Source organism: Bufo gargarizans, chromosome 5 (genome assembly GCF_014858855.1).
Source record: "Bufo gargarizans isolate SCDJY-AF-19 chromosome 5, ASM1485885v1, whole genome shotgun sequence".
Classification (NCBI taxonomy): Eukaryota; Metazoa; Chordata; class Amphibia; order Anura; family Bufonidae; genus Bufo; species Bufo gargarizans.
In genome coordinates, this window is record NC_058084.1 from 137,473,351 (window position 1) to 137,497,537 (window position 24,187).

Genomic DNA, 24,187 nt, shown 5'->3' on the forward strand with positions numbered 1-24,187 from the left:
GGAGGAGAAATCAGATTCACTAGTGGGCGTTCCTTCTCCCTGCCCTGCGATTGGACAGCGCTACAGCCAGGGAGAAGGAACGCCCACTAGTGAATCTGATGTCTCCTCCCATTGCTCTGATAGTAATCAGCAGCATGTGGAGCAGGACAGGAGACAGTAATGGGGCACTGCGGGCGAACGGAGCGGCGCCCAGGACTAATGGTGAGTGCTGAGACATCGCTGGGCGCCGCTCTGTGTGGCCCGATAGTGAAAGTCTGGACTCCTATACAGTAGTCAGTCTTTAACACATACAGGAGGCGGGTGCCGGCAGCACCCGCCTCCTGTATAAAGAGGTAGTTATCATTGCCCCCCCCCCCCCCTCAACCCACCCATCCCATTAAAATCATTGGTGGCACAGTGCGCCTGCCCCTCTCAACCCCCCAGTATTAAAATCATTGGTGGCAGTGGCCACAGGGACCTCTTCCCCCCCCCCCCCTCATTGGTGGTGCAGTGGCAGCTTCTGATCGGAGCCCCAGCTGTGTAAGCCTGGGGCTCCGATCGGTTATCATGGCAGCCAGGACGCTACAGAAGCCCTGGTTGCCATGGTAACATCCCTGATGCTGTGTGCACAAAGCACAGAGCAGCAGGGACAGTGTAGAGTCCTATTCACCCTGATAGAGATCTATCAGGCTGAATAGGAAAAGGGGTGAAAGATCCCAGGTTCTAGCCCCTAAGGGGGAAATAGTTATTAAGTAAAAAGTGTAAAACACAAACAAACAAAAAACACTAAAATATGAAGTATAAATCACCCCCTTTTCCCAATTTCACATATAAAATATATAAAATAATAAACATATTACATCGCCACGTCAGAAAAGTCCAAACTATTAAAATATATTTAAAAAATCTAGATGGTGAATGCCGGAACAGAAAAAATAAAATAAAAACTGCGCGATTCGCCATTTTTAAAAATGAGGAATGCACGTGGCTTTTTTTGTTTATTTTTTTCACGTGGTATCGAATGGTATCGAGTATCGCAATACTTTTTCATGGTATCGAAACCGAATCAAAAAATTGGTATCGCAACAACTCTACTCGTGACACAGTATCATGAAATCACATATTCTCTTCAAAGCGGAGCACCTCAAGCCACATATGGATATGTTTAGCCTAAGTGGACAGGTAATTTCTCTCCCAGTCATATGGGCCATAGACAGGAGGGGACCTCATTGACTTCTGTGACCTGTGCATCCTGTTTTCTCTATACCCGTGATATCATTACAGGCAGGATTAAAATGACAGATAAGCAGATAACTGCAGTCCAGTGATCTGTACAGACCAAGAAGTGGCACCTCGTATTAGGCTTGGTGGCCAGTGTGAAAACGTCAGGATTTTAGGTTTAAAAAATAAAAAATAATATATATATATATATATATATATATATATATATATATATATATCGCTATTATATTCCGCAGCACTTTACAGACATTAGCAGGCTGTCCCCAATGGGGCTCACAACCTAAGTTCACTATCGGTATGTCTTTGGAGTGCGGGAGGAAAGCGGAGTATCTGGAGGAAACACGTACAAACCCATAGATATTAACAAGGAAAATAAAAAAAAAGGCAACCAAATATTATGTAAAACGTGATTTAAACAATAGGTCATTTTCTGATGACACCTCCCCTTTAAAACTCTCTAAGTGTACTGTGGGCATAAGTAATTGTAGGCCAATCTAACAATACATTCTCAGTGCAAAGCTGGGAAATTACAAACCCCCCTAAGCCCTGCGTCTTTTAACCCTTTGAATACCAAGCCATTTTCCCCCTTTGTGACCAGGTCTAATTTTGCAAATCCGACATGTGTCACTTTATGTGCTATTAACTTTGGAACGCTTTTACTTGTCCAAACCATTCTGAGATTGTTTTCTTGCGACACATTGTACTTCATAAAAAAGTGGAAGTGGGGCACTCACTTAAAGTATAGGGATCTATACTTGAGACCGGAGCAGTACACCAACGCACCGTGTCGAGGAATCGTTATCCAGGAGCCTCGGGTAAGCACTTGTATACCCCACTCACAAGCGATCGCAATTACAGCGGGACGCCGCTGTGCGTATTAGCAGCCAAACTGATACACAGTAAAAACTCTTTAGCTGCATACGCTTGGGACTCTGATCTACCCATTTGAGAGTACCCTTGAAAGACTGGTTGTCGGAACGGATCACCTTACATGGAACTATCCCTCAGGATTTAATCAGTGAATGTCCCTATGGCTGACTTATGAACTCACAATTTTATCTATATTTATCGGGATCCATATTATTATTATATCTTAGCATTGTATTAACGCTTCTTTCACTGTATTTATTACAGCTACATTTTATTGCTTATTGTCGACAGTACCATATTTTATTTTTCTCCACTTTTATGAATATTCTGATACCTCAATGTAATATTGCTATATGATATTTTATTGCGTCATTGTTATTGTTATTATTGTTATTACCTTAATAAACACAAGATCCCTATACTTTAAGTGAGTGCCCCACTTCCACTTTTTTATCTATTTATCTCTATCAGACTGGGTGCTGTCTGTTAGTGGGTGCACCTCTGCTTGGATCCCCTTCTCATCTTGGTGCGACATTTCCCTTGAATACATTGTACTTCATGATAGTCAAAAATGAGTCAAAATATTTCACCTTTATGAAAAAATTCCAAATTTACCCAAAATTTGGAAAAATTTTCAATTTCTCTGCTTTAAAACTGAAAGTGATACCTCATAAAATAGTTATTACATAACATTCCCCATATGTCTACTTTATGTTGGCATCATTTTGTAAATGTCATTTTAATTTTTTAGGACGTTAGAAGGCTTAGAAGTTTAGAAGCAATTCTTAATTTTTAAGAAAATTTCCAAAACCCACTTTTTAAGGACCAGTTCCGGTCTGAAGTCACTTTGTGGGGCTTACATAGTGTAACCCCCCCCATAAATTACCCCGTTGTAGAAACTACACCCCTCAAGTTACTGAAAACTGATTTTACAAACTTTGTTAACCCTTTAGGTGCTCTACAAAAATTAAAGGAAAATGGAGATGAAATTTGTAAATTTCACTTTTTTGGCAGATTTTCATTTTAATCTATTTTTTCTTTAACACATCGATGGTTAACAGCCAAACAAAACTCAATATTTATTACCCTGATTCTGCTGTTTACATAAACACCCCACGTGGTGGTAAACTGTTGTAAGGGCTTGGTGTTGCAATATTTGTGATGTAAGGTGACCAAAAAAAAAAAAAAAAAAAAAAGGCTTTTTTGGCACAGTTTTTATTTTATTTATTTTTTTATGGTGTTTAGCTGAGGGGTTAGGTCATGTGATATTTTTATAGAGCAGGTTGTTACGGACACGGCGATACCTAATATGTATACTTTTTTTTTTACATTTATTTCACTTTAATACAATAATAGCATATTTGAAACAAAAAAAAATGATGTTTTAGTGTCTCCATGTTCTAAGAGCTATAGTTTTTTTTATTTTTAAGTGATTTTCTTATGTAGGGGCTAATTTTTTGCGGGATGAGGCGATGGTTTTATTGGTACAATTTTGTGGGAAATACGCCTTTGATTGCTTGGTGTTGCACTTTTTGTGATGTAAGGTGACAAAAAATTTTTTTTTTACAGTTTACATTTTTTTATGGTGTTTATCGCATGCGGTGGCTCATGTGATATAGTTATAGAACCGGTCATTACGGACGCAGTGATACCTTATATGTCTAGTTTATTTTATTTTTTTCTCTTATAAATGAGCGGATATAGGAAAAAAGGCAATTTATTTTAGTTTTAATTTATTTTATTGGTTTACTTTTTTATTTTCACATTTTTTTTGTATCAAGTCCCTCTTGGATCTTGAAGATCCAGCGGGGCTGATGGCTGTACTATACTTTGCAATGCTCTATCATCGCAAAGTATAGTACTATCAGGTTCCCTGATAGATGGCAACACCAGACGCCTTTGCAAAGCGTACGGTTAATATGGCAACCATCTGCCCGCTACCATCACAACGCGGCAGCCCGATGGTTGAGAGGGAGCATACAGCTGACACACTCTGCTGATGGCAGCAGCTCAGTAACTGAACCGCCGCCATCACATTCAGCAGGACCGCAACAGGGGGCACATATGTGGGCAGTGAACAGTTAATGCCAAGGGCAAAGTTAAAAGCAGGGGGCACAGATGGGCATTTGGCGCTGATCAGGCAGAGGGCACGGAAGGGGCTGGCAGGAAACATTACAGCGCACAGACGGGGCAAAGATCAGCTAATGCCTGATTTCAGGCTCTGATTTGCAGAGTGCAGATCAGAGCCTGAAACCGGCATTTTTAAAATGCTGCGCTCCAATTGGTTAGTCTGCACAGACTAACCAATCGGAGCGATCCTCAGCAAGGGACCACTTTGATTGGTCTTTTGCCGGCATTACTGGACTGTACGCTGTCCCTAACTGCGGCAGTGCAGGGGCAGAAGCTTTAAACCAAGCGTTTTGCAGCACTTGGATTAAAGAGCTGCCATGAAGTTTATGCACGGGGTATGTGCAAATAGCACGTATATATAGCCGCATGGAAGTCATGAAGTGGTCAATCACTTAACAGCTGTAAATTTGCGGTCCTTAAACCCAGTTTTCTGCCCGTCTGTTGTATCTATTCTCATATAAATTGCGCTCAGTGAGCACAAAGGCTGCTGCTTCTACTGGTCCTGGTGATCACGATTGCTGGGTTGGCATTAGTAGGAAGCTATATTGGGGACTAACTAGACTTCGCTCAACCCTAAGGGCCCTTGCACATGACCGTATACCCTCCGAGACATGAGGTCTGTGAGCGGGCTATATATCCCGAAGCGGCATTGATTGTGTGCAGGGTGGGCACACAACCTCATAGGTTACTGTGCACGTTGGATCACCTGCTGGACTATTGTCCTGCACTCATAAGATCTTATAAGTGCAGGACAATAGCACAAAAAAACAAAAAATAAATAGGTAAAATAATGAGGCTTAAAAAAATAAAATAAAATGCACAAAACTAAAATTAAAAGATTTTATGTTAGGGTACTTTCACACTTGCGTTTTTCTTTTCCGGCACTGAAACCGTTTTATCTCCGGCAAAAAAAACAAAAACTGAAGACTTACCTGAATGCAGGATCCAGCATTTTTTTTCCATAGGAATGCATTATTGCTAGGTTTGGCATTCAAGATGCCGGATCCGTCCTTCCGGTCTGCGCAGACCGAAAAAAAAAAGGTGAAAAAATAAATGCCGGATCAGTTTTGCCGGATGAGACTGATCCGGCATTTCAATGCATTTTTATGACTGATCAGGCATTTTTTTTTTTTTTTTGATCAGTCCCACAAATGCCATCAGTTGGCATACGTTTTGGCGACAGAACTGCTTGCCGGATCAATCTGCCTCAAGTGTGAAAGTAGCCCAATACACATTTTGGAAGAATTTTTATTGATGTGACAATCAGTGGCCAGCACAGTGGGCTAGGTTCGAATCCAACAATGGACAACATCTGCATGGAGTTTGTGTGGTTTTCTTCATACACTCCAAAGACATACTGAGAGGGAACAATTGTGAGCCCCACTGGGGACAGAGTGATGCTAATGTCGGTAACTAATAAAAAGCATGGCTGTACAACATTTCACATGCAAACAATAGAACTGAGAAATGGGGATTATTCTAAATTAAAGGGGTTATCAGAGTTATATTTTGTTCTATGTTCCTAACTAAGCAAATGTAACAGCTTTTCAATTAACTCACTTTATCTCCAGTGGCTGGTTTCTCAGATTTCACTGAGGCTCACATGACCTGTGATGTCAGCTTCTCTCCCTGCTCTGATAAAGGTCGTTTACACCTGTAAATGAGAAGTCGCTGTGCTGGCCACGCCCCCCCTTCACTGACGTCTACTCTCTGCTAGGATTCTTAACCCCTTCAGCTGCACAGCTCTGCAGGCAGTGAGAAGACAATGCTGGGCACTGGAGCCGACATACTAGAGAGCATTGCACAAGAAGGTAGGGGGAAGATCCTGTGTGTATTAGCAGTGTCATTATACAGCTGAGACTTGTAGTCCTACACGTACAACATGCTGCAGGGTATCCTAGCAAGCAGACATTCACTCCCTAATGGAACATGAAAAATATAGGTCTTTGCGCACATTTTTGATCAAACGTGTGTCGGGCCCATCTACCAGGTGTCAAGGTGGCTTCCGCAGATGGGTACCAGACACTAATATACCGCCTCTCTTGGACTTACCTAAGCCTACAATATTCAGGGCAGTACAGGAACCAGCTACATTTATACTCTGCTCAGAAGGCCCAGGCAGATGGGCGTTGCTTAGTCTAAAAGAGGCCACTACCCTCAATATATACTACAAGAAAATTTAGAGCTTCTATTTTTTTCATTCATAGTTCTATTGTTTGCATGTGAATTGTTGGGCAGCCATGCTTTTATTAGTTCTCTGTACACTTGCTTTATGGATATGCCCTGTGACCATGGATGTGCTAGTCTAAATTTTCTTGTAGCTAATGTCAGTAAAGTGCTGCGGAATATGTCAGCGCCATACAAGAGTATAATGAATAAATTAAAAATAACTTCCCGATTTTTGAACTATAAGACGCACCTAGGATTTGGAGGAGGAAAAGAAAAAAAATATTTCGCATCAGACCTCAGATCCGTCCCAAAGGTCCTTCAGACCCCAGGTAAGACCCCCAAGCTCCATCAGCCTTCGATCAGACTCCCCCCATAGTAATGACTGCTTTCATAAAGGAAGCGGTCATTAGCATTCGGACTATAAGATGCATTGTCATTCCCCACCATATAGTCTTAAAAATATGCGATAGTTTAAAACTAAAAAAATAAATAAAAATCTGCAGTTTTTCACACTGGCCGCTAAGCCGAATAATAGGTGCCACTTGATCTGTACAGCAGTCATCTCATTATCACACGCAGGATTACAATGACATATCACCTAGGATTTGGTTTTTGTAGTTAAATCCCTTTCTCGTTGAAAGCATTGGGGAACACAGCACCATGGGGATATGCCCAGCTGTCGCAAAAAGTTGTGGCTCTGCCCAGGCGGGCTATACCCTCTCCACAAACACTAGACTGACAACGTTCTGCAGGCCTTGCTAGTATTTTTACATTTTATGTTTTCTTTAACAACATCTCTGCAGGGTTTATCCTGAAGAAAGGGAGTCTTCAATGTGGGTTGCCACTTTAGTAGTACCCTTTGTGGGTGTGTACCTCGCAGATCACCCAGTCCCACCCTTACTGCATAAGCAGTGGTACACTGGTAAACCCAATCCTGTGCGAGGTTACTGCGGTGCACAAAGAAACCAGATAGTGTGTATTCTCTGTCACACCTCCTCCCAGGTTAGTTTTGCTCCATTTCTTGGGATCCTCTCTCCCTGTTGCGAATTTCTTCTCTTCACCAGGTCCCCCTACTACTTAAGGCTCCTTTCACACTAGCGTTCGCTGGTCCGCTCGTGAGCTCCGTTTGAAGGAGCTCACGAGCGGACCCGAACGCAGCCGTCCAGCCCTGATGCAGTCTGAATGGAGCGGATCCGCTCAGACTGCATCAGTCTGGCGGCGTTCAGCCTCCGCTCCGCTCGCCTCCGCACGGACAGGCGGACAGCTGAACGCTGCTTGCAGCGTTCGGGTGTCCGCCTGGCCGTGCGGAGGCGTGCGGATCCGTCCAGACTTACAATGTAAGTCAATGGGGACGGATCCGTTTGAAGATGCCACAATGTGGCTCAATCTTCAAGCGGATCCGTCCCCCATTGACTTTACATTGAAAGTCTGGACGGATCCGTCCGAGGCTATTTTCACACTTAGCTTTTTTTTTGCCATTTTAATGCAGACGGATCCGTTCTGAAAGGAGCCTCCGTCTGCATTATTATGAGCGGATCCGTTCAGAACGGATCCGCCCGAACGCTAGTGTGAAAGTAGCCTTAGTGACCCTTCTTATTTTCATAGTGTCAGATGGGCATACACCCACAGTACCGTGTCATTAAGGAGATATATAGATAACACAGGATCCTCTATTAATAGCAAGTGACTGTCTATTTGAACAATTACTTCTGCACAGGTGAAACCATGCCTAGAAAACTCTTCCATAGAAGTCAAAGTGTCACCATCTGGTTTTAACTGGCAAAAAATTATACGTAACACAGCCAAAATACCTGTAGATTGACCCTACCTTCAAATAGGTTATATATCAAAATTAAGGGGGTTGTCTGGGTTCAGAGCAGAACCCAGACACAACCCGATCTGCAGTCATTCACCTATGAATGAGTGGAGCATCAAAGCTTTTTACGCTTACGATTCAGTGCAGGGCAAGGGCAGTTTGTTCACATTTCGACACTGTTCAGCAGAGGCTTCCGCCAAGCAGTGTTCCCAGTGACGTCACCGGCTCTAATGTGCGGTTTTTAGCGCTGCCATAGCCTATATAAACAGGGTAGGGCAGAGCTAAAGACCGCCCATTAGTGCAATTGATGTCACCCGGCTCACTGCTAGGAAACCTCGAGTCAGCAGACAACAAATACAAATAAGTCTATTTTTGGTTAAAGCTAAACGATTTCCAGAAGTTAAGCTATGTAATAAAAAAAATGCTGATTTTATCTTAAACTAAGACTATTTTTTTTATTTTTTTATTAGAACCCTAGCAAAAACTTTGACCCTGACTCATGATCGGCGCTTGCTGTGCTGGTCTTGAATGGGCCTGCGCTGCTTGCAGTTGCATCTAGTCATAAATTACAGGCCCCCTCTGGCTCTATGCGCGCTGGATAATAAATTTTTCCCTATGTGTATAAAATGATAAAGGACCTTCATTTAGGAGAAAAATGCCACAAAAATCATGTTGGTAGCACAAGTTATAACCATTATAAGAATACATATTAAAAATGGCTCAGCAGTGTTTGGTCCTGAAGGTTCAAAATACCCCAGACACAAACCAGTTAAAGGTTTCAATAATTAAGGGTACTTTCACACTAGCGGCAGGACGGATCCGACAGGCTCTTCACCCTGTTGGATCGGTCCTGCCGTTATTTCGCCGTGCTGCCGCTCCGTCCCCATTGGCTATAATGCAGTGCGCGGTGAGAGGCTGCCGGACTAAAAAGTAAGCTTAAAAACCTCATCTTGGAAAAAATAATAAATAAATTGAAGTTTATCGAATAGTATTGTAGCACAACATATAGAGAAGAAAAAACAAACAAACATCTAAATCCATTTTCTAGTTTCAACAACGTTAACCTCCAAAACTTACCGGTCAACCCTCCGGGGTAAGAAACTGGCACTGGTGAAAATAGGGAAGTCGCTCCTCCAAAGGGAGTCATTCCGGAAGACCCGCCGAACGGTGTCATGGAATGACTGTTGAAGTTTGTGGGTGGTCCTTTAACTGCTGTCGACTGGGCAGCTTGTGTGGGGTCACCGCCATACTGGGTAATAGGTTCTTGCTTGGGTTCAGATCTGTATTTTATCGATGGACCTTTGTCCTGCTTGCTCTTGATACAACCCATTCTACCTATACAAGACAGAAGACAAAGGATATTAACTGGGTGGTGTAGGTGGAGATGAGAACAATGCAGTACCTCCTCATATAAAGCACATGTTCAACAATAACCTAATGTACAACACACAGTATTTACCGGTATGGTGAAAGGAAAGTTTTCTGATGCTTGGACGAATACCTGCGCTCCCTACATCACCTTGGCAATCCGGTTCTGCAGGTTGCAATAAGGACTGTTAAAGCAGCAGCGTTTCTAAAGGAGTGTCAGAACAGGTTCTGATCTTCTTACAGCTGCACTTACACGTTGCAGTATTGTGCCATGTAGCCAAGTACTGCACGGTAAAAGGCGGTGTTGTCCCACCGCGGCTTTGCAATGTGGCTTTTCGATGCAAGGTATTTTTATAAGACATGCAATAATTAGCCATGCAGCACACTGCTGCAAACTGTAGACCCCAGCCTCATATGGAAGGTTAACAAGTTCATGACAAATCCCAATGCAGATCTGTAACGCATCAAACTGCAAAGAAACTTGACAAAAATACGGCCCGAGGAAGGCATCCGGTAAGTGTCCCCAAATAGCAGAGGTGTCCTCTTTCTTTAAAGTGCCCCTCTTGTCCGTGGGATATGCCTGGTACTGCAGATCGGCCCCACTGTAACTCCAATAAGCAGTCCCCAGATGTTGACTGAAGACGGGGAATGGTTATAATAAATGTCATCACCTTGAGCATTCCCCCATGGATCTCACTGCACTTACTATTATCCCAGGGCGCCGCTCCGTTCTCCCGTTATGTCCTGTATCTTCGCTCACTTGGTTATAGTAGGCGGAGACTTGGCTATAGTAGGCGGAGTCTGCACCTTGTTCTGCTGGGCGTCTCCTCCTCCTAGGCTGCAGCGCTGGCCAAACGCAGCGCAGAGCTCACAGCCTGGGAGAAAAAAAAACTCCCAGGCTGTGAGCTCTGCGCTGCGATTGGCCAGCGCTACAGCCTAGGAGAAGGAGACGCCCAGCAGAACAAGGGCAGACTCCTCCTACCATAACCGTCCACGAACATACCGGAGCACAAGGGATAATAGTAAGTGCAGTGAGATCCCTGGGCGCCGCTGTATATGTCATGATACTTAGTTCACAATGTTTTATCAAGTGAAAGGTCCTCTTTAAGATCACAACGTTTTGTTACAACTGCAAACTAAATCTGGCCATAATTAAAAGCATGTGTCCTGATGTCAAGCTAGCGGAGGCGAAACAACTGCATGATCTTTGCCTGGCAGCAGAAACCTCCAAGGGACCTCCCAGGGTGGGTCATATCCCCAAACAGAAAGGATTCCTGCACGGCTGACAAATCTGTCCACGTGCAGCACAGCAGAAAGCACTGCCGTCACTTATAAAGGGGTTCCAAAGGGTTCAGGATGAAAATGGAAGTTATATTCATAAAATCTGCATTCACAGAGTCTGTGACCTATAAAAAGCAAGCTCATGTAAAGAGGCACTAATCCTCTAAATCCTTCTGGACATTAGAATCTGGATAGAAGATGAAGCAGACTCTTTTTTGTGGACCCCCCAATCATTTATCTCACACTTCCCTGCCTAAGATGGTGGTTTAAGGGAATACTAAGTGAAGGAAAAAAAATTCCAGCAATTCTTCCCATGACAATTACTTGTCACCTATCCATCTGCCAGTCCAATGGAGGTAAATGGGCAGAGGGGCAAACTACTGCTCCACCCCGGAGAGAAGACTCAGGGATCACTGGGATCCCTACATGATCTGATATTTCTGAAGTATCCTGGCCAGATGATTCGTTTTTTAATTATGTAGAATAAGGCTGTATATGTTTAATTTTTTGGGTAAATAAATTCCATTAATCCACTCACAAGGTCATGCTCTTCCAGAGGTTTTTGTAAGATTATTGGGCAGTTTCTCTGCCTACAAGATATTATCACAGATACTTGGTTTACTTTTGCAGTTCTCAAAACTGAATTTGACTCAGCAGAGATCATATGCCTCTTCTACACAGCAAAAATGTTATAACATGAACAGAGTTGAGAAAAATACCTTAATCCTAACTTCTACAAACCTATGAATGCAGAATCAACCTAATCAAACTAATATGAAAAGTTGTTATTCAAAAAATCTTCATCTACTTGCATATTATAAGTTATACCAGCAAGAATTAGTCTTTATGTAGAAAACTATGATTTAAAATCAAATCCACCCTGTCCATCTGTAGGCTGGAAATAGAAAAGACCTGGAAGAAATTAAAGTTATTTTCCAGCAGGAATAAAATAGAGGCCCCTCTCACCAATCTCATGCCACATTCCTTTCCGCTGGTCTCTACTTCCTGGTCCCGTCTTGACACACAGGAAATGCTCGCTCAGCCAATCACGCGCCACAGCGGTGACCACCCAAGCCAGTGGATGGTTGAGCAGGCATTACCTGTGAGTAGTGACCAGGGAAGATGGGGGGCAGTGTCGCAATGGGAGTGACAGGGGACCAGTGAGAATCTGTTCTTTTATTTTTAACCCACTCTGAGCCTGGTGCCACAAATTATAATCCTACTGGAAAACTAACATCTGTGTTCCTTGCAAGTCCCCACAATTTTTTTTCTTTCATAAAATCATACAGTGTATTTTTTTAAAACATCAGCAAAAGCATCTTCAAATTCGAGTTTAGGCCTGTCTACAAAAAGAACACAAGTCGCCCAATAAAATATAGTAGCAAAACTCAAACTGCATCATTCTAACATAGAGCCAACAAGACATTCAAGGGGTTGTCTCATTTTAGTAAGTGGTATTTATCATGTAGAGAAAGTGAATACCAGGCACTTACTAATGTATTATTATACATATTACTTGCTTTGCTGGCTGGATTTATTTTTTCATCACATTATACAGTGCTCGTTGCCATGGTTACAGATCACCCTGCGATCTATCAGTGGTGGTCGTGCTTGGGAACACACATAGGCTGGTGCTTTTTTCTATATTGTGCAAGCACAGCCACCACTCATGGATTGCAGGGTGGTCGTAACCGTGGAAACAGCAAAGGAAGCAATATAGATAATATATTAGTAAGTGGCTTCTATTAACTTTCTCTACATGATAAATGCCACTTACTGAAGTGAAACAACCCCTTTATAAGATCTCATCAGCGCCTCATCCACATGGACCACATCCTTTTCTGTTCAGCTTGTACGGCACCTTCTGAACAGTAAGCGCCCATTCACACACAAAATCAGCTAATAATCCACTTCCAATGCATGGGAATCACACTTTTTTGTAACCCAATGATGCACCTAAAGCTATAGATTAGGCATCCACATCACTACCAGAATACACGCCAAGTGTATCCATACGGCTCTCTGTTAGCCCGATGGAGACTAAATAAGGGTACAGTGCAGTATACGGTGTTTCTAGCCTATACATGATGGAAGGGACCTTATTCCAATGTATGTGTCAAACGATGAGAACATGACCTTAGCCTCACTGGACTGGGCTTATCCTTGTGTGGATTCTCGGCACAGAAGCTGGAAATGATGCCTCTGATCTTAGAGTAAATACACATTCCATATGCTATAGTAGGGCTGTGGAGTCTGTAGATAAATGCTCCGACTCTTTGGTACTTCCGACTCAGACTCCTCTATATTTAATATGCAAATGTATTTTATACATTCCTTGAAGGAAAGAAAGGCAACATACATGTTATTACCACCGAACTACTGGCTAAGAAGCCAATATTGTATTGAACAGTTTAAGCAAAAGCCAAACACAATGTGTTCCACCAAGGTCTTCTAAGCTCTTATAGCAGAGAGGTAGTTGGGCAGAAGCTGCTGCCTTCTCCTTTGTGTGCTGATCTTCTGCTGAAGATAGGGCAGTGGGAAGATCCAGGAAGGGGCATTTATTGTAAAACATGATTTCCCTAGTAGAATCCCAAAGTCAGGTTTAAAGTTTAAGCTAACAATCTGAGTTTACAAGTTTTTATAGCCTTGGCTGAATGACAGCAGTTTTTCAAATGGTTTACAGCTTCAGTCTTGAACTATTGACTATCTATTCCCTTCACTTATACAAGTGTCTAGTCCTGCAAAAAACATATTTACTTAATCAGTTATCAGTGAGAGGCTAGGGTAACCATGGGCGTTGCGTTCTCTGTAACAGCGGAACGCAACACAATGGAGAGTATAAGTATTGCCGCTCCTTAACTATGCGTTGCGTGCCATATAGTGAAGCATATGAAAGGCATGCTTCTTCATGGTCACTTAACGTGTTCGTTTTGCGGTAACGTGACGCACTGCATGCATTGGCCTTTATTCTTACAGTAGAGAAGAACCGTATATTTCGCAAAAGTGGGCGAAAAAAATAGCAGTGTGTTTAATGGGGCGAAAGCTGCGACCGTCCGGTGAATAGGCTGAGAGGAAGGAGGGGCTGAGAGGGAGGAGGGGCTGGGGGCCGGCATCTGTTTCTGTAATGGCAGCGGGGGCCCGGTGCAGTCACTGTATTCTACTACACCGGGCCCCGCTCACTGGAGTATACGGTAATCATATCTAACTTGTGGGTATTGTTAAAGTATTCCAATCATCTTAAATCTAGCGCTGTACTACTTACTACTAACTACTTGGCAGTCAGGAGGCCGGGTGGGCGCTCGTAGCGCAGCTCACTACGTCACGCACCTGCTCCGCCCACTTTATGAATGAAGCAGGCACCGGGCCCCGCTGCTATTACAGAAACAGATGCGGCCCCCATTCACTACACAGGGACACTGTTATGGGGGGGGGGGGGGGGGGGGGAAAGAGATCTGTTGATGACAAGTTAAGATGCCCCCATAACAGTGCCATCCACAGATGCCCCCATTAGCTCAAAAGCCACCAAAAGCACACCTTTTGGTTCAATTTTTTTTTCTTATTTTCCTCCTCAAAAACCTAGGTGCGTCTTATGGGGTAAAAAAAAATACAGTAATTATAACTTTTTGTGAATTGGGACATTTAAGGCTACTTTCACACTAGCGTTCGGGCGGATCCGTTCTGAACGGATCCGCTCATAATAATGCAGACGGAGGCTCCGTTCAGAACGGATCCGTCTGCATTAAAATGGCAAAAAAAAAGCTAAGTGTGAAAATAGCCTCGGACGGATCCGTCCAGACTTTCAATGTAAAGTCAATGGGGGACGGATCCGCTTGAAGATTGAGCCACATTGTGGCATCTTCAAACGGATCCGTCCCCATTGACTTACATTGTAAGTCTGGACGGATCCGCACGGATCCGCACGGCCAGGCGGACACCCGAACGCTGCAAGCAGCGTTCAGCTGTCCGCCTGTCCGTGCGGAGGCTGAACGCCGCCAGACTGATGCAGTCTGAGCGGATCCGCTCCATTCAGCCTGCATCAGGGCTGGACGGCTGCGTTCGGGTCCGCTCGTGAGCTCCTTCAAACGGAGCTCACGAGCGGACCAGCGAACGCTAGTGTGAAAGGAGCCTTAACTTGCTTATTTTTTTTATTTATTCCAGTTTAAATCTAGGAGGAGTCTGTTCATTTTTTGCCGACTCCAGGTAACCCAAATTGCCTCCGACTCCTCGACTTCGACTCCACAGCCCTGTGCTATAGGCCACAGATCTTCACCTCTGATATCTGTGGCAAAGCCAAGGTAAACTCTGTATGTAGATTTTGCAGATTTGTGGCTAAAGTCATACTGGAAGGTTTCCCCCACATCTTACATACCTAAGCAGGAGTGCAATGTGTGGACTCATTCTAAAGTTCTTAAAGCCTATGGTCACCTTTGACATACAGCAGAACATGAATGGTTGCCTGGAGGTAAAGTTGTACTAGGTTTCAGTCGGCAATCTTCTTCTAGTGTCGGGATTTTTTTCAGGTCAGCTTGTCTGCCCCAGTTATAGATGCTGGATGTAAGGTTTGTGTGTCCGGGATAAAGCTGCCATCGCTTGTTGTCATGTATCAAGACAGCTCTGTCAGTGCCCATGAGGGATAACAAGCAGAAGGGTCTCTTGTTTACTTTATGCAGTCTCCATTCTGAGCCCATTTAAAAAAAAAAATTAAAAAAAATCTCTGAAACCCCCATTTAATGTTAAGCGATAACAAGAAGTCCAGTCCACACGTACAGTAAAATAAAGCTAGGCATACACATCTGACCTAAGTCATCAGGACCTACCAATTTCGGCTAACTGTGTAATTTGTATGAGGCCTCCCAATTTTCCTCCAATGGGTGATATCTAAGGAAATAAGGATCAGCGTTTTGGATATCAACTGCCTAATCCTTTTGTTGTCAGGATGATGAACCACCGCCAGAGTTGGCCGCAGTGATCAGCTCTCTTCCCATTCACCACATATGCATGTAAGGAAATGTTTGTCCGGGCCCGCAGTAAAGCTTTCTAGGGGCTGAACCACTGATCACTAAAAAGAGCTTTTCCAGAACTAGATAAAACAGGACACCCTCGGGATAGTAATTTAGGTAACCGCACACTTATTATGACAACGGCCTATAGGAAAGGCTACAGATAGTGTATTGAAATAGAGCAAATGCAGCTAACAAACATTTTTAGGCCCCTAATGGAATCCTAAGGATAATGGTAAATACAAAACATGTTATAAAAAGAGTAACCCGGAGGCTGTATCTGTACTCTTGGGATATTAGGTACACTATTTTCAGCACTGTACTGAAGAAAGCAAATTCTAGGCCTCACCATTTAAGAAGCTTACTTCTAATCGCCTTCTACCAACCTCACACAGGCTGCGAGAGCGTCAATACCCGGGATGGTTCCTGAACAGCAGTGTCTGGGTGGCATGGTTATCCATGTATCTCTACACAACATGGTTAAGGAATAAGCAAGAAATATGGACTCTGCTATTACAGGGGCTCTCATGAAGGCAACGTCTGTCCAGGGGCCTTTTAGGGCAGATGGATGTCAGTGGTAGGTTTCTAGGAGCTGGAAAGGCTAGACATTCAGTATGGGCAGCTAGCGTTCTGGCTACCTCTGACTTAATAAAATTAGTATTTAAAGGGATTATTATTTTTCATTTGCGATTAGGGGGACACACAGAGTTTGTTCTATCTACCAGCCAGAGCAGAGTGCCAGTGAAAACAGCAGTGCCAACTCTGAAACCCGTGTAAGCATATATTCCGTAGCACCAACACACTGGAACGTCTTTCTTCTAGTCAACTTCACACACACTCACGCACCTAATGCCACCTTTAGGGGAGCGGGAGTTTGTGGCTTGCACAGGGAATGTGTCATCCGAAAATAACCTACTGCTTAAGGTTACTTTCACATTAGAGGTAGCCTTCTCCAACAGGCTGTTCCGGCGGGTGAACAGCCTGCCGAACGTCGTAGTTTTATTCCAGCTACCTCTCGGCATGCTTGCTGTGCTGTCGCCGGACATCCGGCCTCCCCTATTATAGTCAATGGGGCCGGAGCTGACCTCCGGCGGGACGCGTGCACAACCAGCAGCACGGATCCGTTTTTAATGTTAAACACTTTACATTTTAGTTGATTTTTCTTATTTTCTGTGTCACTATATTAAAAATAAATTCCTAAAATTATGCACTGTTCACACTAGGCCCTAGGTCTTACAATATGTTGAGACTTCCTGCTCAGGTAACTTTTCAGTTACCATCACATTATCACCATAGGCAAGATTACAATACCAGTGATCACCTCTGTATAGATAACATAGGAACTACAGTTCACAATAGTTGATATCGCAGCGTATCTACTCCCTCCTGACCTCTGCATAGGTCATAGAGCATATCTAGAAAAACTGACAAATCAACGAGGTCTATGGTCCATTCGGCTTCTCTCAACAAAAATGAAGACTTGACTTATTTTAGGGATAGTGGTCAGTGTGAAAACTGCAGGATTTTAGAATTTTTTAATTAATTAGTGACATGAAAAATTAAAAAAATATAACTAAAAATTCTATTTTTTTATATATATATATTTAACATAAAACTTGATTTAAACAATGGGTCATTTTCTGACGACACATTCCTTTTACATTTTGATTTTCCACATGTTGGAGGTACGATTCAGCAGTATTCCTCAATATTTCTTCTGGACGTGCCCATGCACTCAGGGTATGCCAGGTGTCCTTCAGACATACGGTGGACCTGCATGCATTGTACCTTTTTTTATACTGTATAGGAAAGCACTGTCACTAATGTTGAGCGAAGCGAGGTTCGGATGCTTCATCCGAAGTCGCTTCATTCAAAACATCGGAATACTGTACGGATATCCGTCTCCGTACAGTATTAGGCTACTTTCACACTTGCGCTTGATCGGATCAGTTCTGAACGGATCCGATCATATTAATGCAGACGGAGGCTCCGTTCAGTACGGATCCGTCTGCATTAATAACTTTAAAAAATTTCGCAAGTGCGCAAGTAGCCTGCGCGGATCCGTTCAGACTTTCAATGTAAAGTCAATGGGGGACGGATCCGCTTGAAGATTGAGCCATATGGTGACATCTTCAAGCGGATCCGTTCCCATTGACTTACATTGTAAGTCTGAACGGATCCGCACACCTCCGCATGGCCAGGCGGACACCCGAACGCTGCAAGCAGCGTTCAGCTGTCCGCCTGTCCGTGCGGAGGCTGAACGCCGCCAGACTGATGCAGTCTGAGTGGATCCGCATCCATTCAGACTGCATCAGGGCTGGACGGAGGCGTTCGGGTCCGCTCGTGAGCTCCTTCAAACGGAGCTCACGAGCGGACCGACGAACGCTAGTGTGAAAGTAGCCTTAGAATGTATGGGCTCCGATGAGCCAAAGTAAGTTATTTGCGTAGTCGCACGTGATTTTGTTGAATAACTTCGGCAGTTGATTTTTTAAAGTGGAAAAACACTTTAAAAACTAACTTGGCTTTGGTTCTGACTAGTACCTCGGACCCGAAGCAGAGTTTGTTTTCAAGTGGTTTTCCACTTAAAAAAAAAATAAAAATCAACTACCGACTTTATCCGAAGTCGCTTTGTTCAAAACTTCTGAATAATACGGTATGGAGATCCGTCTCCGTACAGTATTAGAATGTATGGGCTCCGATGAGCCGAAGTTAGTTGTTCACAAAGTTGCACATTACTTTTTTGAATAACTTCGTTAGTTGATTTTTTTAAGTGGAAAACCACTTTAAAACTTGAAACCGAACTCTGCTTCAGTTCTGAGGTACTAGTCCGTTCAGTAGATCGGCAGAGAGACCGAGTGAACTAGCTTTACTCTGATGAACAGCTTAGTAGTTGTGGTAACTCACACAAAATGAATGTTCTTTCTCTAGCAGCTGCTGGCTTAAAGCAGTCTTTGGCCTGTAACATTTATGACGGTGCCTGCTAATACAGATCTATTTCTGACATCAACTGCAATGACAAAGGGCATGGACAAACACGAAGGCCACAGCTAACCAAATACATTTGATGTAACATTAGATTTCCTTCCAACAGTGGTAGGAAACAGATGACATTTTATCTGGTGATCCCTAAGAAAAGGAGCGCTCTCTCTCACCATTATGGAGACATGTGTGCCCTGGAATGTTCACGGCAGGTGTGAAGAAACCAGAACGCTCCTCCAAGGAGCACATGAGGCCTAACACTGCACTCGAGACTTGTCACAAGGACACCATTCTTGTAGGAAACTACCACTGATGCATGTTGGGTTTCCTTACACATTCTGTAGCAGAAGATCTGATGAATTCGCTGCATAAAATGTTTATTGCAGACTTTTTTCAGTGTGAAGGTAAAATCTCACCCACTTTTCTTTCACCTTGTTAAAGGTTATGGCACCGTGGCATAACCTTTAACACAAAATTAACATTTTTCTGGCATACCTTTAAAAAAAAAAAAATTATATGATTTTGAAGGTATCTGTTGGGAATTGAACCACAGACCTCCTGCATAGCGGGTTATAAACTTGAAGCCCACTGTGGTAGAGACGATTTTCTGTGCCCAGTTACTGTTTAGCAGCGTTTTAGTCGCTGGAAATCCTACTTTTATAACAGATTCAACAGTGCAGTGGAAAACTTGATGTATTTCCCGGCAGAAGGTCTGGGGTTCAATTCATAACAGAAGCCTGTCAAGTCATTTTATACTTTAAGAAACTGGTACGGTAAGTGAACTATTCAATTTTTCCGCCATAACCTTAAAAAAATACATTTCACAGGTCTCTGTTGGGAATTGAACCACAGACATTCTTGTCAGCTGATAGCAATTTTTTACTCTACAGAATCTCACTGTTAAGGCTCATTACACAAACCTATTTTTTGTCCGTGTCTGTTCTGGGTTTTTTGCAGCCCGTATGCGAGACGATTCACTTCAATGGGGCCACAAAAAACCCCCAGAAATTACTGTGTGCGTTCCCTGTCCATATGTCCATTCCGCACAAAAAAAAAAAAAAAAAGTCCTATTATTGTCCTCATTAAGCACAAGTATGTGGCACCCAGGACTTTAAAAGCGTCCTGGCTGCCATGGTAACACTGAACGCATTTTGAAGACGGATCCGTCTTTAAATGCTTTCAGTACACTTGCATTTTTCCGGTTCCGACGTGTAATTCCGGCAAGTGGAGTACACGCCGGATCCGGACAACGCAAGTGTGAAAGAGGCCTTAAACATCCAGTACTACAGGAACAATGGAGGAAGCTATGGAGATCAGTGAATGGATATGCAATATCTTGATGCATGATGACTTTTCTTGCAAAGTCTTACTTGGCACAACCGCTTTAATCTGCTGCACTTTGGATCGTGACAAATGTAAATGTGATTGTAATTATGATGTTAAAAGGTCATCTGTCAGCAGTTTTGTACCTATGACACTGGCTGACGTGTTACATGTGCACTTGGCAGCTGAAGACGTCCGTGTTGGTCACATGTTCATATGTGTCTGCATTGCTGAGGAAGATGATGTTTTAAAATATGCAGATGAGCCTCTAGGAGCAACAGGGGCGTTGCCTTTACACCTAGAGGCTCTGCTCTCTCTACCACTGCTGCATCCCCTACAAATCTGCTGACAGATGCCCTTTAAAGACACTTACACACGGTTAAGCTACTTTCACATTTGCCGCTGTGCTCTCCTGCAGACTGTTCCAGCAAAGGAGGGCCAGGAATCGGCCAGACAAAAATTGATGCGTGCAGCGGTTTTAGTCCAACCAATCCCTGGATCTCTGCTGGACCCCATTATAGTCAATAGGGTCCAGCAGGCAGGCGGAAGTATCTGGCAATGCCTGCCGGAGAGCTCTGCCGCAGATATGGAATTAGCCAAAGTATTTTAAATAAGTATTTGAACACCAAAGCTAGGAGTGGTGCTACCGATGCTAAATACTGACCACGTGAAAGTAGCCTCACAAGCAGCCTCGGCAAGATTATCTCCAGCTACTTACCATTCATTTCTAGTTTTAGTGTTCCTTCAAGCTGCTACTTTAACATGCAATGTATGCACTTCCAAGGTCATATTCAAGATCTGTTACAGAGAATTATGCTGAATATGTGTCCTAGTTATACTTATACTGGCGATTCTCATAACCTTGTGTTAAACATGCCATTGGATTGAAGAAAAAAAAAGCACCAACATGGAACTGAAGCTACTAAAAGCTAGCACCCAGCAGTACTGGCCGATAAACGTAAATGTGGGCATTCAGTATCCATATCCACTAATGACAGTATACACGGCTCACCGACAGGGGCATTTGGTCACAAACTACCACTTGGGATTCCCAATATCCATCAGTCACTGGTGCAATATTATATATTTATTATGCACTCCTTTTATAGTATTTACAGCTTCCATAACTATTTTATGAATATATCCCATCAATGATTTTGCCATACAATCCATACGTGACGCTTGCTACAGATCCAGGAACAAAATAGTTGTCCGTGCTTTGCTACTGGCGTCTAACCCAAGGGCATTTCCTCCCCATGACTGTGCTTTTCTTATTACTGCATATGAAACCCATGTAGATTACAGGCTTTCAGTACATGGCACTATTTAGGAGCGAGGAGGGGGCTTTTTCTTTGTAGCTTTAGGATTCTGCACTCTGTTACAGTTCCACATGGTGGTAAGGCAGCTTTCTCAAGTCCCTGAAAGGCAAATCTGCCTAGCTATAGCACTATTTAGGAGCAAGGACTTAAAGGGAAGATCTATCAAACTGGTGTAAAGTAAAACTGGCTTACCCAAAGCAACCAATCAGATTCCACCTTTCATTTTTCACAGATCCTTTGGAAAATGAAAGGTGGAATCTGATTGGTTGCTATGGACAACTAAGCCAGGTCTACTTTACATCAGTTTGATAAATCTCCCTCTTAGTATTTAGCAGCCCCTATTACAGCTCCACATAATGTGTTACCCAGCTTTCTGGGGACTTTGAATGACAAATTTGACTAGCGGAGGATTGGTCACTGGGATTCTTACTCAGCTTTTCCAGGACCTTGCCTAGCAAATGCAGCTAGGTATTCTACAAAACTGGGGATTTAACAATTCATAAATAGTCTGATCTGGCCTTCTGGAAAGCTGGTTAGAAATGGGGTGGTGATGGGAGCATACTGGTTATATAAAATACACACCGTGCTGCACTGATGTATTGTGTGAACCTATCATATGGTACCAGGGCAACATAATCTGTTCTCACCAATGCAGCTGTACTGTGTTGTCTGTCACCCGGTTTTTCCAGACACCTGAATGGCAAGTTGGTCTTGCTATATGAAGGGAATTTATCACTACATAATTAGGCAAATATGGAATTCAGCAGTTTGGGAAAGCTGGGTTACAAGCTCTGCGGCGATGTAATGGAGGCCACACTTGGTGGATACATTGTTTATACTGTACACTATATCCATAAATACAATATCAGGACAACCATGAGCATACCACCACGTTACTCATGTTTGCTGAAAGGCAAATCTGTACAATTATGCTGTGAAGGGAGGAGTTAGCACTGCGTAACTGGGCAGATTGGGCTTCGTTCACATTACCGTTCAGCCTTTCCGTTCTCCTGCTCCGTTTAGGGGCAGGAGAACGGAAAGGACGGATAAGCACATAACTGACGCCAAACTGAGTCAAACGGAGCCCCTAGGACCCCATAGACTATAATGGGGTCCGTTATGTTTCTGCTCAGAAGATGATTTTTAAGCGGAGACAAAAAAGTCCTGCATGCACAACTTTTGTCCCCGCTTAAAAATCATTTGAGAGGAAACATAACGGACCCCATTATAGTCTATGGGGTCGTCAGGCTCCGTTTGACTCAGTTTGGCGTCAGTTATGTGCTTATCCATCCTTTCCGTTCTCCTGCCCCTAAACGGAGCAGGAGAACGGAAAGGCTGAGCGGTGATGTGAACGAAGCCTTAGCTATTCAGTTATATGTACTATAGGTGGTGCAGTGTGTATACTACAGCTTGTACTATGGCAGGAGCTGTTACGAAATCTATTTTGCACTATTAGTAGCTAGGAGATTCCTCCCAATAAATACGGCCATGCTCACTGTATAGAAAATAATTACCCAGACTAAACCCAGCCCCTTCCTCCTCCTAAACTTCCTGGATCATGTGCACTAGCATGGGGGGGGGGGGGGGGGGGGGGGGGGCGCGGTATGTACGGGACATGGTGCAGCCATGGTCTTCCATTGTGATATCTGGTGAAACAAAAGCAAATAAAGAGACACATAGGATTATGTGATGATGCTATGTTTTGTTGGTAATTTTTTTGTTTGGCCTCTGGGTTTAGTGGCCCTTTAAGAGTTGTCTGAAGTCATGCGATTACAGTAACCAGTACAGTGTGAGATGGGGAGGACTGGTGACCTAGCACACTTGTAGAAATGGTGACTGGTGATCGGGCTAACGACTTCCGGTTGCTAATGAGCATACACTGATGAGCTTTGATAGGAGCAGTCTCATGTACAGTAGGTGAGCATCAGGATTCAAAAGCACTGCAAAGTTATTTTTCCACACAGTGAAAGTAGTAAGGGAAAAGTTTCCTTTTTACTTCACAAAAACGCACTGAAAATCAAGAGTGTATATGCAGCATGTCCTGATATCCTAAGGACCTTGTCAGACAGATAAGAAACTGGTCCATGTTTCAGAAAGTGAACCCAGACGAGTATTTAAGTGGACTGCACAAGGGCGGTGTCCATGTGCTGTCCATTCTTCTCAGACTCGTTCACTTGAGCATTTGCAGCAGGATGGCAAATTCTGCAAGCTGAAAATTGCTCATCTGGATATACCCTTTGACCTTAATGGGTCAGCGTAAGTCCAGGTGCACGCGTTTAGGAACATTGCCCTTCTGAATAAAGGCCCATTTACACGAGCTGAAAAATCGGGCAATTATTGGGAAGGAACCATCCTGGTAATGTGTGTTCCAGATAACTGCCCTGCGTTGGTTCATCAGGTGAAAGTATCACTGGACGACTTAATCATAGATTCTGAGCAAAAACTCGACTGCAGCGGCAATCTCCCATATATACAGTGGAGATGATTGCTGCCCCCGTGTCCCTCACATAGGTAAAAACAACATGGCGTACAAATGCTGACTTGTATTCTGGCTTCCCCCACAGGTGCCTGGCTGCCAAGATGGAAAAATACTGTGCCTCACCAGAGATGCTCACGCGCCATGCTATTGTGGTTTGCCTCATTTTGGCACCACACCGGACAAAGGTCAGGATAACCTACTTCTAGCTTAGGTTCAAAGACTTGGCTGGAAG

At 43.5% G+C, this 24,187-nt stretch overlaps 1 protein-coding gene across 1 annotated transcript in view; it reads right to left on the minus strand.

Annotated features, from left to right (window-relative positions):
- YES1 (YES proto-oncogene 1, Src family tyrosine kinase) overlaps positions 1-24,187 on the minus strand; it is a 65,751-nt gene that overhangs the window by 15,667 nt on the left and 25,897 nt on the right. The window contains exon 2 of the mRNA XM_044292920.1: positions 9,284-9,541. Coding sequence (XP_044148855.1) covers positions 9,284-9,536 — 253 coding nt within the window. The 5' untranslated portion in view covers positions 9,537-9,541. The remainder of the gene's footprint in view (positions 1-9,283; positions 9,542-24,187) is intronic.